We start from the raw sequence: 19,542 nt of genomic DNA, 5'->3' as shown, positions 1-19,542 counted from the left end.
AAACAAGTATGTCATTTGAGAGATGTTTTGTTTCATGAGAAACACTTTACCTTTCATTTCTCACCCACACCTAAACCTACCTACTCCAATAAATTTTTTCTACCACTTATTACTCCATTTTCAGATATTCATATTCCTCCTCTCACTCCAGGTTCTATTTCCCACTCCAGTGATTCCACAGAACCAACTCTCCTTAATGATTCTCATGATACTTCTCCTCCATCTTCTGTTCACACGCAGTCTATATCTTCCTCTCCCAATACAACTTCTCCTCAATCCATGGTCATTCTTCTGCACAACCACTTGATCCTATAGATACTATTCCTTGCAGAAGATCCACCAGAACTATCAAACCTCCCTCTCATTTGAAAGATTTTATTTTCTCCAAATCCACCAAAAACCGGTGCAATCTAGTTGCATATGAGAATTTGCCTCATCATCACAAGGTTCTTATTGTTGCACACATGGAGTATATTGAGCGTACTTCTTATACAGAGGTTGTTACTGATGATAAATGGGTAGAAGCCATGGATAAATAAATCAGTGCTTTGCAAAAGAATCACACTTGGGATTTTGTACTTTTACCCAAAGGCAAGAAACCAATAGGTGCAAGTGAGTTTATAGAATAAAGAAGAATGCAGATGGCTTTGTAGACAGATACAAAGCCAGGCTGATTGCTAAGGGCTTTACTAAAAAAATATGGCATTGATTTCCATGAAATTTTTTCTCCTGTTGTTAAAATGTCTACAGTCAGATGCTTGATCTCACTTGCTGCAAGCAGAAACTGGAAATAAAAAATGCATTTCTTCATGGCAATCTTGATGAAGAAGTCTATATGAAAGTCCCTGGGGGTGTTGTTGCTCCTAAGGGTCATGTATGCAAGCTCACCAAGTCTCTTTATGGCCTTAAGCAGGCTTCAAGACAGTGGTTTTCCAGACTTGTAGAAGAACTTAAATCTCAATGTTTCTCTCAATCAAAGAATGATTATTCTCTTTTAGGGGTGTCAAATCGGATCAACGGATCGGGTTTGGGTCGGACTCATCGGATTCGGGTTGAAACGGATCGGAATGGAACGGATTAATTTGGCTAACGGGTCGGATCGGATCGGATCGGATTGAAAACTTAACGGACCGGATCGGGTCGGATTTTTTATTCACGGATTCATATCGGATCGGGTTGTAAACGGGTCGGATTGTAGTCGGTTTGGGTCGGATCGGATTGGATTGGAATACGACGGATTGTTAACGGGTTTAGTCGGACTATAACGGGTTCGGGTTCATGTCGGTCGGATTCATATCGGATCGGATTCATTTCGGGTCGAATTCATATCGGATCGGATTCATTTCGGATCGGATTCATATCGGATCGGATTAATCGGTAACAGACTAAAACGGGTTGGATTGAAACTAATTTAGCCTGGTTACATTGGATTTAGTTTTATATTGGTTCGGGTAATTATCGGATCGGGTTATTTGGTAGCGGGTTGGAATTTGGGTCAGTTCGGTTCCAAACTATATATTATCATATCGATGACTTAATTAGGGGACGAAAATAATAACTAACTTTTAAAAGTAATAAGAATTTAAGATTAGTAATATAAGTTATTGAATATATTATTATATCGATGGGTTGGAAGTAGTTCGGATTAAACAGGTCACGGATTAAAAACGGATCGAATTAAAAACGGATCGGATTAAACGGGTCACGGGTTGAAACGGGTCGGATTAAACGGGTCACAGATTAAAAACGGATATTCCTCGGGTTGGAACGGATTCGGATTGAAACGGATCGGATCATAAACGGGTTTCGGATCGCTTCGGATCGGATTAAATGGATCTGGATTGTCACGGATCGGTCTGTTAACGGATTCGGATCTTAATCGGATCAATACTAACGGGTTGGGTCGGATTCGGATTAAATATAATCGGATCGGATCGGATTTCGGATTTTAACTCGTGGGTTCTAAACGGTTCGGGTTCTAAACGGTCGGACAAACCCATCGGGTTCACTGGGTCGGATTTTAGAATTGACACCCCTATTCTCTTTTCATCAAACAAGATTCTTCTGATATAACTATCATGGTTGTCTATGTAGATGATACACAATAATTACCTTTAAACTATAATGACAAAGCTATTACTTTCAAATTCATTACTTTATATAGCTATCGACTAATTTGGTTTCTGGTCTTGTCTGATTTTTCGGATATAATCTAATAAGCAATAAGAACAAAGCATAACACTAATAAAGTGCACTAATTCTTAAATGGTCTTGGTCCACTAAATTTATTATTGACCATGCCTAAAAAAAACAACTTTATTCTAATTTTTTTGACGTGTTTATTAATTATTATGAAAATAATCATAATTTGGTATCGTTAATACATGTTGTGCGTAAATATTGTGATTTTAGGTCACGTGTCTATTTTAAAAACATATGGTTACTTTGATTTAAAATATGGTAAAACATGTCTAAGAAATTTGGTATTTAATTTATTTTAATCACTATGTAAACAATAAAGGTAACTATGCATGCAAAAGGGTTAAAGGGATGCTAGAGTAAATCATTGTCCATATTATTATGGACCAGGTCCTCAGAGAAATAATCCAATAAAGTGATGCTTAAAAAAGAAAATGATCCTCAAACTTAATTCCAACATCTTAAAAACAAATTGTAGTCCTTCAATTGCTCAAAGAATAATTCTTCTAAAGGAAACTTTACAAGTTTACATTCCACAGTGATCTATTGCCTATAAACGTGCAATTCAAGATCAAGCGAAAAGAAACCAGTTACAACACAATTCAGAGGCACCAAATCTCAAATAAAGGCACCATTCTTACAACAAAACATAAAGATTCTTACAAAGAACCCTAAATTCTCAACTGTGTACACCTCAAGTATGGTTCCACGGCACCTGGATATAGGAGCGACCCTGCGCCAGTTCAGTCTCTCACTTCCTACTGTCAGAACATCAACATCAGAAGTCGGCTTAATATCCCGGTTTGACCGGTCCGGACCAATCACACCTCCAACCACATATATGATATATCTCACCTCCCACATCAATCAATGCAGACCCAATTCTCTTTCTTACCTCTGATGCTGAAACAACCACCTTTCTTTTATCAGCTTCCTGTTTATAAATAAGACCATGGGTCAAGACCATACTTTATTGGTTGCGAAGCTCCCGTCCTGGTGGAGACCGCCACCAAGGACGTATAGTATAGCTTCCCACCGGTGGAGACCACCCCAAAGTGAGCAAGATGCCTGATCTTTGACGGGAAAACGGGGAGTGTAATCCAAATGTCGTGGAGGGGATCATAAAGCTGCCATAGATTATCTGGATCAAAAGCACATACACATAAAAACTCCTCGGTTGAGCCTACCTCTTCCCTGGCCTTAAAAGGCTCACGGCATCTCTCCATGTACGGCTTACAACCTCTAACTTGGGGTGAAGGTTAAATGGTACATGAGCAAGGCATCTTATGGCAACAGCATCGGGAAGACCTTCTTCTATCAACAATAAAACCCTGGGTGAAGGTTCAGCACAAGCCTGAAATAATAGTAATTGTACCCACACATCACTAAATGAGTAAATTCCATTCAGAATAAGTTAGCATGCATATTAAGTTAACATTAGGTCAACAAGGGGGTAGTTGAAAGAAATAGTTCAGCAGCATTATTTCACATATGACAACCATCTTTCTATCAACCGGTAAATCGGCTTTTCATTCATAGAACCACAAACATAGAGCCAGCAAACCTTTAAAAGACAATGACAACATGAATCCAACAATATGAAATTCTCTGATAAAGAGGCAATAGGGTCATACAGATACTTAACTAACAACTAGCAGAGTGAAGAGTTTACTATAGGTTATACAGATTCCAGTACTAATAAGTATAAGCTATATTATATCCATGTGAATAATCACACGGGATAAACAAGGAATGTTTAAGGTAAAGTCACATGGATTATCAATCTCCACTACTAGTTCACACTTCACTGGCTTCAAAGTTCTAAGAAAGGAAAGGAAAACGTATATGAAAATATGCAAAAGGGAGAAGCAATAACCTCCTCTGCGTGAATAATCACACTAGAAAAGACGGAATGTTTTACGCTAAGTAACATGGATTACAAATTTACAATTCTCCATTAGTTCGCGGGATTTGAAGTTCCAAGTAAAGAAAGGAAAAAGTATACGAAAGGGGTACATGCTTTCTGACATCAAAGGGCAAAGCAAAAGAACACGCCATAGAGTGATATGTGGGAAAAAATGGAAAACCTACACTGTGTATCCAAGGGTACATTCTGCTGATTTGCCAACTTTTTTCTGATTTGAAGAGTTTCAAATGAACTAAAAAAGATCAAATGAGCAAAAGAAAACCTTGGGTACACCTACCTCTAGGTGAACCACACCTGAGAATTTGTTCCTTAAACCTTTTTCTACTGAAAGGTGCACAAGTTTCTTAACCTTATTCTACTGAAAAGTGCTAATGGCATAAAACATATTCTATTTTCTTTTGGGTCACACAAAACATAAAGCCCTATTTCTAAAACAATAGAGTCCACTGCCCTCCCTGCTTCTTTCCAGAGCTCACCTTAACATCTCTTCCAGTCACAGCTATCAGCCCATGCAACCAAAACTACTGTCATATAATCTAAAACATATAACCTATCTCCCCATGGACATACTTGACTGCAAAGACAATCTAATGCACCTGCTGGTAGATCTAAAAGAAATCATCTTCAGAAGCTCATCACAAGTGTCAGAAATCAGAACAGAAAGGGAGAAAAACAACCAGTAACACCACCACCCTAATCACTAGCACTTGACATTCAAGTATAGAACAGAAAACCCACCACTGATGATAAAAAGACTTTGGCAATGTCATTACTAGGATTCAGGCAAACCTAGCAGTGGTTATAAGAAAATGACAAAGACAGAAAGTATCATATCAAGAGAGCACAGAAAAAGGTGGTGGCCTGGGCAGCTTGAGGAGAGACGCCATAGGGGGGGTGTTGATGGTGGTGGAAATGTGGAATAGGAGAGGAGATCGAATGGGTGTAGGCCCTAGGGGTCATAACCAAAAACACCTTTACAAGTCATAAGAATTAGCAAGTACGGAGTATAAATTCATTTCTTTGTTAACCAGAAAAAGGGTTTAAATACCCATTCTATTTTCTCATTTTGAAACAGTACCATTATGTTTCTTGATATGGAGTTTTGCAACATATGCCCCTGCGGTCTCTTCAACAATACACATTTAACCAGGCCAATGGTATTTAAACATTATATCTATCAAACAGTATAATGCTAGACTAATTCCAAAAAAAATAATTTCTCAGCAATTCCAAATGGTAATAGATGCTCAAAGTTAAAGTAAGAAAACAGATAAACAATATGATACCAGGCTGCCAGCTACAGGAGGGATGGGAGAGCAACAGAATAGAAAGAAAAAAAAAATTGTGTCAGAAATTCAGCTTCTGCCTCAAAACTCAACAGAGACAACAAAACTACACTTTCTAAGTACTAAGCAAATGGTAAGGACAGCAGGAAATAAACAAACCAATTCTACGACTGGCAACCTCGTCTTAGTACTCAAACTTTATCCAAATTTACACTCCCCCGCTAGTTAATTTGGTACCTCCCTGATATTTTGCCCGTGAAGACCATCTATCTCATATCCTAACATTTCTTATTCTTCCACATGATTAGCATTCACCAATAGTTTGAACACTTTGAAGTTTTCAATACTTTAAAAACTAAGATGTGTCAAAATCAGTAGAGGACGAGAAATGAAAAAGACAGATATGATCTCAACCCATATTTTACACCTACCTTGAAAATGATAGATTAAGTTTACTAAACACTCATTCCATAAAGGACGAACGGGGTTGTCCTACATATTGTTTGAAAAATGCTTTGTCGCCTTCAATATGCATGTCCAATAATGAGATACTCCCTTGATACATATGCTATTTATCTCGCTACCAAAGTACCAATTTAATAATATCAAAGGATGGACCCGTGAGTGGTTTTCCATATTTACAAGTTCTTGTGATCATAAGGCTCATTGAAACCACCTCCCAACTCCCAGAGGATGAACAGTTTCCATACTCCGTATTAAAGATTGTTTGAAGTTCTAATAAAATGATTGTTCTAAAGAATGACATTTTGCTAATACCCAATACAATGCCCAACAAAGACCTAAAACACAAAATCATTCCCAACACAGAGAAAACCGAGTTCAGAGGATCCTCCGTCTATCCACAACAAGAGCATACACAACCTTTGTTCTCAGCTGCATCTCAATGCTAGTATATAACATCCTAACATCGATACGCCGAACCCTACAGCTGCAATGCTTTTCAAATCACAGTTACCACCATAAAACTCAAAAAAAAACAGAGAGAGAGAGAGAGAGAGAGAGAGAGAGAGAGAGAGAGAGAGAGAGAGAGAGAGAGAGAGAGAGAGAGAGAGAGAGAGAACCACCAAGTCTGCTTCAAAGATCTCCTCAGAAATCCATCAAGTAATTCCACTTTTCAGCTAAAACCAACTTCATAGCTACAATTAATTGCATCAAAATCATCAAATTCAACTCTAAGCCAAGAAACCCCAAGTCTAAACACATAGAAACAGCAGCTTTGGATAACAAAAATAACTCAATCTCGTGATTTCTGTAGCACTTCGGATAGGTCTGGTAGAACTGTCAAATTTTGTGTTATCAAATGGTATATTCCTAGCGTTATATTCCAAATGGTGTAGTGGAAATGTTTGTCTATAACTGGGATCAGAATACCAACCCTCCCTTCATGATCCAATACCCAACTAAAACGGAAAATTTAATGCGTACAAACAAACGCCCAACCCATCAAAGAACTTGCTAGCTTATGAATTCTCAACAAGATGACTATCCTCGACAAACAAGATAAACAAAATGGCATTATCGACTAAACAGCATGAATTCCAGTGATCGATAAAGGAGTCATTTATACAACAGTAATCAAACACATAAATCCTGACATGATAGGATAGTAATGACCATAAACAGCTAGAATCTGACAATTTACAGTAATAATCTTCAGTTTCCACTGGTCTTCTCTCGCATTCTTTACTCCGAATCTTAAAATCCTCTTTCAATTTTAACTTTGGCTCAACTAAAAATGCAAATAAAGTTACATAATTAAAAAAATCCTCAATTTCAAAAATTCAATCGAATAGAAGAAGAGAAAGAAAGAAAGAAGCATCACTATATCAATAAATTCGAGCAATACGATTCAAAAAAAGGCCAGCCAATCAACAACCACAAAAACCCTATTACTAACAACTACAAATGCAAATACATAATCAAAAAAATCCTCATTTCAAAAATCAATCTAATAGAAGAGAAGAATAAGAAAAAAACATCACTTTATCAATCAATTCAAGCAATAAAAAGAAAAGGCCAATCAATCAACAATCACAAAAACCCTAGTACCAACTGATTATCGTCTAAAAACAAAATTCGATAACAGTTTCATCAAACTTAGTGAATCAACCCTAAAAATCACAAGGTAAAAAAAGTAATAATTAAACTAAGAATTGGAAGATAAACCCTGATTAGAGAAGAGAGAGAGGAATCACCTTGGAGGATTGAGGGGTTTCCCAGGTTGAAATTCTTTTGATGAGTTTCGTACTTGAGAGCTGAATTGAGAGGAGAGGTGTTTTGCTATTGGGGGAAACTGATAAAAGAGAGGAGGTGAGATTCACCAAAATTACACCCAAAAAAATAGAAGTTGTACTGAAAATGCCTAGTTTTTCATACTGCTAGTGTTATGAGAAATGAAATTATCTTCGGTTTTGAATGAGAAAAAAAAAACTAAGGTATGAGGAAACAAGAATTTGACAACTAAGAGAAAGGGGGAAGAGGTGCAAACTGCAAAGAGATGAAAGGAATAAGTACCGTGTGAATTCCAGTTTTCAACTCCCTAGACAGTAGACGGGACCCTGGTCCTCAATAGCAAGCTATCAGTTGAGTTCAAAATTTGTCGAATCCCAAGCCATATCCTGATGTGTCCCTCTGCGGTACTATGGTGCTTCTCATAAAGTTCTTTCTGAGACTGAGACCTTAAAAAAAAGACATTAATAAGCCTACCTGAATACATTGATCAGTAGTCTGAGCACTCCAAAAAGCTGGCAGACCTTCACCACAATCCATAGTAGATTTTGTTAAACAAGCACGTAAGCCAAGTGTTTCTGATTTTTTCAAAGAAGGAATTGAGGGGTGGGAAATCATTTTACTGTTCCAAATTTGTAGTTGTTGTTTTTACAAGGGTTGATGATTTGTGAAATAGTACCTTATTGGTTGGTTTTTGTCAAAAAGTACCTTGAATTATAAATTTGCATTAAAAACAAGACCTTTAGCAAACATTCCGATCAACAATCAACATTTCGTCCATTGACTCCGACTGTTTGAAAAAATTGTGTGGGAAAATAGCGTGTATGCACACGCACAATTGTATAAGAACCAAATTCAAAGTTTTTGCCACCAAAATACTTAAATATGAGATTTTTGGTGTGCTAATGCCTATTCTTATAATAGAATTAGGGGCACATCGATCTGCTTGTCAAGTGTGTTACACGCACATTCTTTTTGGAGAAAAGTGAAGTCAAAAGACGAAATGTTGATTGTTTGGCCGGAATGTTGGTCAAATGTCCCATTTTTTTCCGACTCAAACCAATAACGTAGTAGTTCACAAACTGACCTACAAATAAGGTACTTTTTTGACAATTTTGCGCAAAACAAAAGTAGAATATCCATTTTCATAAAATATCTATCTCAAACCGATTTAATGGATGACGTTGACGTGAGGAAGTCTTGGCGTCAAGTGGCTTGTGTCCAACTGTCTATATGAGCACAAGTGAGTACCAATACAGAAAATTTAGTACCAATACATAATATTTTAGTAACAATAACACAAAATAACTTGTATTGGTACTTCTTAGCAATTTCTTAGCAATTTGTGTTATTGGTACTAAAATATTGTGCATTGGTACTAAATTTTTTGTATTGGTAATCACTTGTGTCCATATGAACACAAGCCATTATAGGTTTAGAAATCCTCGACGTTGTAGCAATTTCGCGGGGAAAAAACATGAACAAAGACAGAGATTTTGTTCCCTAATCTCTAGTAGCAAACACCACAAAATCACCATAGAAAGTGCACAAATGTTGCAATCCATACACACCCTCCTTCCAAATTCCTTCCTCACTCATCATCCTCTCCCCAAACCCTCTCTCTCCCCTTTCGCTCCATTCGTCTTAGAATTAAACGAGCTAGAGTTGGTAATTTTCTTTGTTGCTCAAAATGTGATTTTTTTTTTTAAGAATTGTATTTGGTTATGTGTTGTTTGATTGCATTGTTGTTGTGGGTTTCGTGGGGTTCTTTTGAATTTTTAGCTTAATTCTTGTTTAATACGAGTAAATTTTATTTTGAATTCCACTGAATTTATTTGCTTGTGTTTGACTTTGTTGTTCTAGTCTTGTCAAGCAAAATAAAAAATTTAGTGTAAATGTGCCACTTTTAATAGGTCACATTTGATTCGAGGATATTTCTTAGAAACCGGCTGGAAATAATACTATAACTTTCCTTAATTTATATAGCTGTCATGAATTAACATCTTAGGAAATTCATAATTTTACTTGATTATTACATAGAGTGACTTGTTTGTTTTGGGACATACCAAAATTGAATGTTGCCTTATACGAGAGCTATTTCAGAGGGGAATTCAACTTTGGGATCCTGTTGATTGTTGATAAAGCTTGCCTTTGAGTTGAGTTCCCTTTTGTTATAATGACACACATTTGTACATGTTTAAAATAACGTAACTTTAAATGCTAGAACCTAGAATCATTGTGTTTTTGAGATGGTAATTTATTGTGGTTGCTTTGTGAGCTTAGAGAATGAGATCCTAAGACTCTAAGAGTTTGAAAGAGGAGGCATTGGATAGCTTAAAAAGAATTGGATCAGTCTCGATTGAACTTAAAGGTTCGCCATCCCCGGTTCAGGCCTTCTTGGGAGGGATCACTGCAGCCTTGATTGCAGTAATTCTGTATACGTTGATGACAACTATTGAGGCGAGTCTTAAATTCTTAATCGGAAAGCTACCCCTGATAGTTACTCACTCGGTTTGTACTTTCACTTGGATCCTTTTCTTCTGAAGAGACATTTATGCTTTTCCTATGACTCCTGATTAACATCCATGATTTTCGCATTGTTTTGTTGTTTAAGACCAAGATAATGATTTGATACTAGATTGTAGACTGTAGACTGTAGACTGTAGACTGGTAGAGTAATACTATTAAAGTATCTTCATCCTATTAGTATTTCAACAGTGAGTTTTAGGTTAAGCATATATATAGACTTGTAGAGAAATGGCTAAGTCTTATTATCTGCTCACTTTCCATTTGTAAGTTGTAACTCTACTAAAACACTTGTAACTTGTCCCTGTATATGTTATAACCACCAAAACACCTCAGAACAAGCTAATAAAAGTAGATAATGACTAACCACCAAAACACCTCAGAACAAGCTAATAAAAGTCATTATCCGACCTTGAACTGCTAGAGTTCGAATTGATTTACATGTTCAGACGTTACAAGTTGAGGTAAACCTGATTTTTTATTTTGTATTTTAGTTGTGTTGGCTCGAGTTTTAGTAGGGCTGAGCTGCATGCGATCGAGCTCTGCCTGATTCATTAACCAATAATCATTACCATCCATCATTTCCGAAACTCCAATGGATTTTGCATTAGTTATGTGGTATGTTATTCTACATTCTACAACCAGAAGATTAACAGCAACCATTTGTGTTTGTCCTTGTTTAAACGACATAATAACATGATGCCAGAAGAGAATAATCCCACCTTAACCACTTTACTAATTAAAATTGTTATCTAGGCAATCTAACAGCATTCTAATTCCAGTTATAACAGTTTTTCTACAGTCATGCAGCACACTCAACTTGCCCGCTTTTCTGATATACCTTTTCGCAAGAATTTAATACATACGGAGTACTTCGAAAGACACACATGAGAACAAACCCTAGCAACACGTACAACCGCCAGATAATTGACTATCACATGCAATTATCAGAATTAGTAAACTAATAATTATGCTAACACATATCAGGTGTGGAGTCTTACTTTGTTCCATAATCAGTAGCAGCACTAGCTTGGTCATTGTCAGGCTGACTTCGGTCTTTGATCGATCTGATGGCTTCATAACTTCTGAAAAGCGGAGTAATGTATAACACAAGTCAGAAGTCAAGATATAATCCTTAGCATGAAGAAGAAAAACTCATATATTCCATTTTTCCAAATAAACTCTGTTTTAACTTTGATCTAGAGACTACCGTCCTACTGCTGAGTCCTTATTGGCTCATTGCACTAGATTTTCACTTGCTCATCTGATTTACGAGAAACATATATATTCTGCATGAGAAAATTGAAAAAAAAAACAAATCAGTAAGTCATGGAAATCTGAAGAAAAAAAACTCAATTGTTACCAGTCTTACCACAGATTAAGAAATTATCATCCTGAATATAATGACACGTTAATTCGATAGAGGGCATGCTCCTCATAGGCATAAACAAGTACAATAGTGCCATACTAAGACCCGTGCAGTAAGTCATAAAAGGCACCCGCACATCTACATATCTATTCTATTAATTACAAACAGGCCAAAACAAATCATACCCTTAAAGTCGAACATATGATTTTTAGCATACCCTCCATCAAACATGAAGCACACTCTAGCAGATCTCTGCGGTAATTGTGTTCTCTCGAATCAAGGAGCAAGGAATTCAGTGAGAAATGCCAAAATGATTCAAACTTAAAAGTCCGGCATCCCAACCAAGTCTAAAATTTTGAGCACGCACTCTAGCAGCATGTACAACCTTAACACGGCCATAATTGACTATCACGAAAATAAAATACTGCATGGAAGTAGTACACTAATATCCAAGTAATAAATTATGCTAACACATCAGTTGATAATCAAGTGTTTTATCTTACTTGGTTCCATACTCAGTAGTCAGTAGCAGCAATTCGTCTATCATTGTCAGGCAGCTAGACTGGACTTCGATCTTTAATTGATCTGGTGGCTGAAAAGTGGAGTACTGTACTTTGTATAACAGAAGTCAGAAGTCTAGATGTAATCCTTAGTCCTTACTCCTTAGCACGAAGAAGAAAAACTGAAATACTCCAAATAAACTGTCTTTAACTTTTGTCTAGTGACAATCCCTACTGCTGAGTGCCTGAGTCCTTATTGAATACTCAATATTTTCACTATATATATATATATATTAAAATTATGCATGAGAAAATTGAAAATAAACCAGCGAGTCATAGATGCATTGTTAATTTGTTAGCACAGATTAACAACAATATCATCTTCCTAAAATATAATGGCATAATAATTCGACAGAGAGCATACACTTTGTAGGCATCAACGTGTACAATGATGTCAAACTAAGACCCACGCTGCGAGTCAGGAAAAGGCACCTGCACGCCTGCATATCTATTAGTTTCAAAAACAGATTATGCCCTATATTGCTAAACAGTCAAACATGAGACTTTAAGGCAATTTAGCAGAAAAAGCCCCAAAAGATATCATGTAAGCATGGTACACTGGAAACAAAAAAAAGGCTCAGGGGTGAATGGATGATAGAAACAAGCAATTGGTTTCTACCTTGCAAACAAGCTTTATCTTTCGGCAGTAGCTCACAGTTAATGGCCTGAAAACTGAAATGAGGGAAGCTTGGTGGAGAAACCAACAACTTGTGCATTTTACATGGAGAAATCCAACATGATGGGCAATTAGGAATCACACATACATGATAAAATACTGAACAGCAATCAGTAACTAACAACTTCAATAACTGCACAAGTCAAAGGAGAAAAATAGCAATCAGTGCAGCTTCAATACATAAAGAGGATCGCATCATGCACATGCTTAGCCACACTGCATCAAGTCATCAGTTCTGAATATGGCTCTCAAATGACTTTTTTACTCTACTGCCTGTCATTCAATTCATTCCTAGTCACAGGCTTATTTATAGCTTCACCGTAAATCTCAGTTTGATCAGCAACTAACAGTCTTGCACATATGGCAAACTAACACCACATTACAACCACACCACACCCAATAATGCATTGCATTAAACCAATATTTATATCAAGCAATCACTTAGTTCCAAAATCCAACAACTCCAGAAATGCTACACTTATGAGACTAACAAAGGACTTCATACCATAGTAACTTTCTCAATGACAATTGGAGCAGAACAAACTCAAAAATCAATACAAAAGGATAACATTTCAATGATAACTTGATTTCATATGCAGAGTACAAATATGCAAAACATAATCCACTCTATCAATACATAGTGCAATAATTCAATAATGAAGTTTCATAGATTCAAGATTCAACAAACACATCTCAGCAATCCAGAGGTAAAAAAAAAACAAATAAAAGTTAATGAAAACCAGTTGAAACTCAACATTACCAGAACAATATATATTCATTAAGATAACTAGAATGTCAATACATGATCAGACTGACCATAACATTACACCGGTAACTACATTATAGATCACACACTAATCTGAATAGGAAAGTAATGATACTGATCAAACTACTTAATATATGCTGTCCTAGATTAGTGCAGTTATCCATTTAGTATACAGGAGTAAAATGTATTTCAAAGTTGAATTGCTGATCACGCTTTAATACAGCATAACAGCTGCATAAGGTGCAGATTTTGTATGCATGAAACTTGTTAAATTCACACCAACATACGTAACAAAAACTCGAGGCAAGAGAACATTTAACAAGGAAAAGGTTTATGTCATTTATAATGAAGCAAAAGCAGTAGACAACAGTGCTGTGGTAAGTGCAGTTGCATAGAGTTCAGAACTACCATCAGCAATTATACCCTGCTGCTCAAAACCCCTTTTTCTCTTAAGGGCGCAGACTTACACCTTGTCAAAACGAACGGCTTGTAGCCGCCGCATTTCACTAGCTTCTGCTCTAGTAAGTTAGCCACGGACCCGCCACCGGCTGGGAAAGATATTGAAGACCTTCCTGGCTGAATAGGAGGCTGAGCTGCTTGTTCGTAACGTTGAACCGAGACATGTTTGACAAGATGAGGAGGCATCGCCGCCACAGCCGCTGGTTTATTTTTCTTTGTCGTTGAATCACCTGGCCCATCCGTCTTATTAGCCACCTTCTTCTGGTGGCGCTCCGGTAACCACCGAATGAAATCAGTGCTACAAACCCATGTTTCTTTGGACACTTCCATTGACACCTTAGGCTCACACATCATTAACAACAAACAATCTGGCAAAGTTTTCTTCTTATTTTCTCCGTCCATTGACTTCCTTGCTTCTTCTTCTTCTTCTTCAACTTGTACTTGTTCTTCAACCTGGTCTTTCTCTTCTTCTTGTTCTTGTTCTTCCTCATCTTCTCTCTCTTTTGACTCGGCTGTTGACTCTTCTGAAGAATTCAAGGAAGACGAAGAAATGTCACTGCTTTCACCTCTTTCACCTCTTTCTCTTTCTCTTTCTCTTTCCTCTTCTTCATGAACAATTGAAAGTTCGTCGGTTTCTAATAATGCAACACTTTCTCTCTCTTCTTCTTCCGCCTTGGCTAATTTTTGAAGTGATTCCTCTGAATTAATTACAACCAAATCTTGCTCATTTTTATCATCTTCAACCTTCTCTTCAACGAATAACGCCTCAATTAAACACTCATCTGCATCATTATCATCTTCAATCAACTGAATTTCTTCCAAAGCTTCGCATTCTTCCTCTTCTAACATTCCTCTGTCTTCTACACTCTGTTTTTCCTCTGTTTCCTTCAGTTCTTCTCCGAAAAATTCAGGAAAAACTTCAACTGTTTCCAAACACTGATCAATTTCCTCATTCCCCTCAACTAAATATTCTCTTTCCTCCCTAACTTCCTCCGTTTTTTCATCTCTATTTTCCTCTGGTTTTATCTCTCCAATATCATATGTTTCATCTTCCTGGATTTCCTCTGTTTTATGTTCCCTAATTTCATCTGTCATATCTTCCCTAATTTCCTCAGTTTTCACTTTTCCAATTTCTTCTGTTGCATCATCCGAAACAGCTTCTCTCTCTACAACCTTAACTTCCTTAAATCCTTGTTCAACATTATCATCATCATCTGGTTGAGGAAGAGGAACCTCCCAAAGCTTCCGCGAAAGCGAAGCCATCTTCAACGGATCAGATCTACACCTCATTAACAACAATGCATTTTTAGGAGGAACACATACACTAACTCTACCACCCTTTTCATCACAATCATCATCGCCATCGCCATATTCAACATCATTATCAATAATCTCACCACTTCCATTATCATTATTCTTCACATTGTTATTGGTAAACAAATCATCAAACTCCATATCATCAAATATCGACCGTCTTCTAGAACAGTCCCTTTCCATCATCATCACCCTATTCTCTCTCCTCTCGACCTCTTCCTCCTCCTCACCTCCCACCACCAATTCTATATCCCTCCTCCTCTTCCCTCCGCCGTCACCGTCGCCTTCTCCGTCTTGTAAAGATACTAACCACCGAAACACTGCACATGAAGTCGGAGATGGGATTTCTCTCTCCTCCCCTGCTTTATCCCCCTTGTCTCCCCCACCGCCGCAAAAACCACCACCACTAAAACAAGACGATTTGCAGGGAAACAAACAGCTAAACTCCGACCCAAATGTTCTCAAAGCTTCACATATTGTCAATGGAAGATGGACCCACCTTTGATTCCTATGATTCAAACCACATTCTTGTTGATTCTGCTGATTCTGGAGTCCTTGGTTTATCCCTTCATGAGAATGAGAGTGTTCGATTCGTCGAAAACTCGTTTCTCCACCACCAGCAGCACCACCTACGCCGCTGCTTAAGCGCTTGCTTCGGCAAGCCCGCATCTTCATCTTCTTCCCCTGCTTCTTAGTCTTCACTCTAACCTGACCAATGCAGGTGACTTTAGGTGAAGAAGGCTCAGGGTTGTCAGCAAAACCAGATGAGCCCTTGTTTTTCTTCGAAGAGGGAAACATGGCTGGAGATTGAGCTCCACCTTTAACACTACCGTTGTGGCGGAGGCGGCGGCTGAGGGAGGTGGAGAGAGAATGAGATTGAGAACCCTTATTATCGGAGACGGCGGCAGCACGGGCGGGGCTGAGGATAGATTTGGAAGAGAGGCGCATAGAAGAAGACTTAGAAAGGCGAGAAGTGAAGCAAATGAAGAGTTCACTTGTAGTTGTGGGTGTGCTTGTTGTTCTATGAGGTCTTTCTATGTCCATTATTTGATGGGGTTTTTTGTATTTTTTCAAGGTTTTTTTTTTAATTGGGTGAAATAATTGAAAGAAAATAGTGTAAGAGTGAATAGTGTAAAATTGTGGATTGAAGTGAGATTGAAGTGAGATTGAAGAGGAAGAAGATGATGGGATGTGTGAGTTGTTGTTGTTGATGTGTAAATGGTGAAGAGTAATTAAGAGAGTGGGGGAGAGAGAGTGAAAGATAGAAAAAGAGGAGTTGATAAAAAAAGAATGGTGTTTGTCTTTACACAAAACACACAAAATGTGTTGGACGAATCACTAATTCGCTATACTATGGTTTTTTGCCATTTTTATGTGATTTCTCCTTGTCTATGAATCTATGATTAGACATCCATGACCATCCTTTGCTTATTCTTGAATTTTTTTTTTTTTCCACCTTGTTTTTCACTGTATTGTTTTCTCGATTATGGGAGCGATTTTCTTCAATATTGCATAAATATCCAATAATTTCCAAAATACGTTCTTTTCTAAGTTAATTCTCGTCATACCGTCCACATCATTAAGCGAGAAAGAGAAATAATTTTTTTTTCCGTTTAGCGTTAAACCGTCATCTGAGATAGCGATTTCGTTTTAAAGCAAACCGTCATCTCATATGGCGGCTCAATGTTATAAACCGCTATCTGAGATAGCGGTTCAGATAGCGGTTTGCTTTAAAACAAAACCGCTGTCTCAGATGGCGGTTTGCTTTAAAACAAAACCGCTATCTCAGATGGTTGTTTGTTTTAAAACAAAATCGCTATCTCAGATGGCGGTTTTCTTTAAAACAAAAAGGGGGTATGGTAAGTTTTTATTTTGAAAGCTCACCGTGAGTTTTGATTTAGGGAATATATGAACCGCTATCTCAGATAGCGGTTTACTTATGTCAACCGCTACCTGAGATAGCGGTTTAGTGCCGCTTTGTTAAAAAAAAAATAGACCGATTTTAATGCTGACGTGGACGATATGGTGGAAATTACAGTAAGTTAGAAAGTTGTACATTTTGAAAATTTGACGTCCTTTAAACAATATTGAAGGAAATTGCTCTGGTCATAAAGGGTGTTCAAGAAAATAAAATGAATTTGGAGTAAATTGTGCTGCATACGTAAGTAGTACCGTAAGAATTTGAAGGTGCTACCGTGCTACTCCGTACTTTTGTACTCCCTAGTATGTACTCCGTATTCCGTAATTTGTTGTATTATTACATGAGGTTTTAGTACGGAGTTGTTTTACGATTAATGGATAATTTGGAATTAATGAAATAGTTACATTCGTAATAGTACCAATAGTATTCACCATTAGCAGCTCATTTAGCAGCATTGATGTATTTTACTTTTTGATAATATGCTTTAAAATTAATTTAAAAGTCATGTTTCCTCGTGGAATCATCATATTTGTTCATGATATCAATTCTTAGTGTATGATTGGGGTTGCCTCTACGAGAGCTTTTTCATCCTCTTATTTGTTGATGAGTTGCTTCCGTTTTACAAGGATTTTAGTCTAAGTCGATGGTTCATGTCAACTCTATTTGTCACAGTTCTCGTCTTCAATCGATGTCGTTGGAAAGTTTAGGTTGACTTATTTGAAAAGCTTGTTGCAGGTTTTTTTCTCGCTCGTTATTTTACTTTTCTTGTATTACGATTCGGTTCAAATTACTAATTTATCCTTGTCTTATTTGAGTACGGGTGGGATTGTTTTACCTTTCTCTTTTCTTCAAAAGAAAATTAAGAAAACCTTGTAAAATTTGTAAGGTGTTAAAAACCAATTTGGTGGAGTAAATTTGTAAGGTGTTAAAAACCAATATTGTAAACCAAACAGTTCCTAATACCGAGCTATATTTACTAACAAAATACGAAACCAATAGATCTCTAAATTTGTCAATCTAGTCTCAACTACTCCGAATAATTAAAAATGAAGGATAGAGCTAGGGTTCCATTTTTTCTATAATGTGCATGCATGTATAGATCCATAATTGAATCTATGTCTATGATTTGATAAAAATGTGATGCATGCGGTCCCTAATTACCAGGAATGCATGAGGTGAGGAAAGTAGAGGATCATGCACCAGAATAAATCAAAATCCTCAAACTAATTAACAATGATTATCACTAATAATGATTAATGATACCATTGACTGGGGAACAAATCCAGTCTTAGCTAGGCCACTGCCCTATATAACAATATAAGCATGCCTTAACATGGCCAGATCATCTTAATCACCACCACATATAAGCCAAAGAAAAACAAATCTAGCTAATATCTTAATTATATTACAACAAATGCTCATAAAGCTCCTTTTGATATCTTACAACATTCAACCAGAAACTAAACTACCCATCAATTTATTTATTTTAATTATACTCTAATTCACTAATACTTCGTATAAAATAAGTCACCGTATTATGCTTGAACTGGTCACGAATCAATATGTCTAAAATTGCAAGTTGGATATTTTGAGAGGGGGCTGGGAAGGGTATAAAATTTCCTCCTTCAAAGTACCGGATTGAATATCCAACTTTAAAAGGTATACGGAGTACTCGTTTTCATTGGGTCAAACCTAGTTTTGTAAATTTGTTGCATATAACAATTGAATTTGTTAATGCATAAAATTTTAATATAATATTCTAATGTAATACGAAGTACTTAAGTCATAAAATTTTGATACCGTTAAATATTTGTATGTATAATCGTATATGTTACATAAGGTGTGTTGGTTAATTTGTATATTTACAGAGTATTTTTTATATTACGTGTGTCATTTAAACTTACATTTAACATATTCCGTAGTTTATATGAATACAATTATTGCTTAAATAGTGAAGTAGAATGAGTATTTGAGTGAGCTTAGTGTTGTGGTAGGACTAGACCAAATAATTAGAAGACAATATACAATTACTCAATTAGGCAAGTACAAATTGTTTGTCAATTATTGATAGTGTATATGTTCATCTAATTGCTTTATGCATGACAATTATGTAAGTACATCCAACTTCTTTTACCAAACTGCAAACTCATATCATATGTCAACGTTCTTGATTATGGGCCAATTAGAGTAGATAAGTGCCATTTTGGAAGGATTAGTAAAGGAAGAGGGGCAGTTTGGGAAAAGCAATTAAGCACATGGGTTGTTGTTTTTGTTAAATTATTTAATTAA

The 19,542-nt window shown here is 36.8% G+C and overlaps 1 protein-coding gene and 1 long non-coding RNA gene across 2 annotated transcripts; both read right to left on the bottom strand.

The window, feature by feature from the left end:
- Window positions 1-2,615: 2,615 nt before the first annotated feature.
- On the bottom strand, window positions 2,616-7,940 carry LOC110799986 (uncharacterized). Its single transcript, XR_008920878.1, has 3 exons — window positions 7,629-7,940; window positions 6,498-6,569; window positions 2,616-6,361 (listed from the first exon to the last, which is right to left on the bottom strand). It is a non-coding gene; the product is annotated as an uncharacterized lncRNA (long non-coding RNA).
- Window positions 7,941-13,549: 5,609 nt separating this feature from the next.
- On the bottom strand, window positions 13,550-16,647 carry LOC110799976 (uncharacterized). Its single transcript, XM_022005265.2, has one exon. It carries the CDS (start codon window positions 16,374-16,376, stop codon window positions 13,977-13,979), a length of 2,400 nt encoding a protein of 799 aa, XP_021860957.1. The 5' UTR covers window positions 16,377-16,647; the 3' UTR covers window positions 13,550-13,976.
- Window positions 16,648-19,542: the final 2,895 nt, after the last annotated feature.

This window comes from Spinacia oleracea, chromosome 5 (genome assembly GCF_020520425.1).
Source record: "Spinacia oleracea cultivar Varoflay chromosome 5, BTI_SOV_V1, whole genome shotgun sequence".
NCBI lineage: Eukaryota > Viridiplantae > Streptophyta > Magnoliopsida > Caryophyllales > Amaranthaceae > Spinacia > Spinacia oleracea.
The sequence above is the reverse complement of the archived record's forward strand: the minus strand, read 5'-3'. Positions and strand labels throughout refer to the sequence as shown.

What these genes read in the sequence shown, in the direction of transcription:
- LOC110799976 (XM_022005265.2), bottom strand. Translation starts at nt 16,376, where the DNA reads ATGGACATAGAAAGACCTCATAGAACAACAAGCACACCCACAACTACA.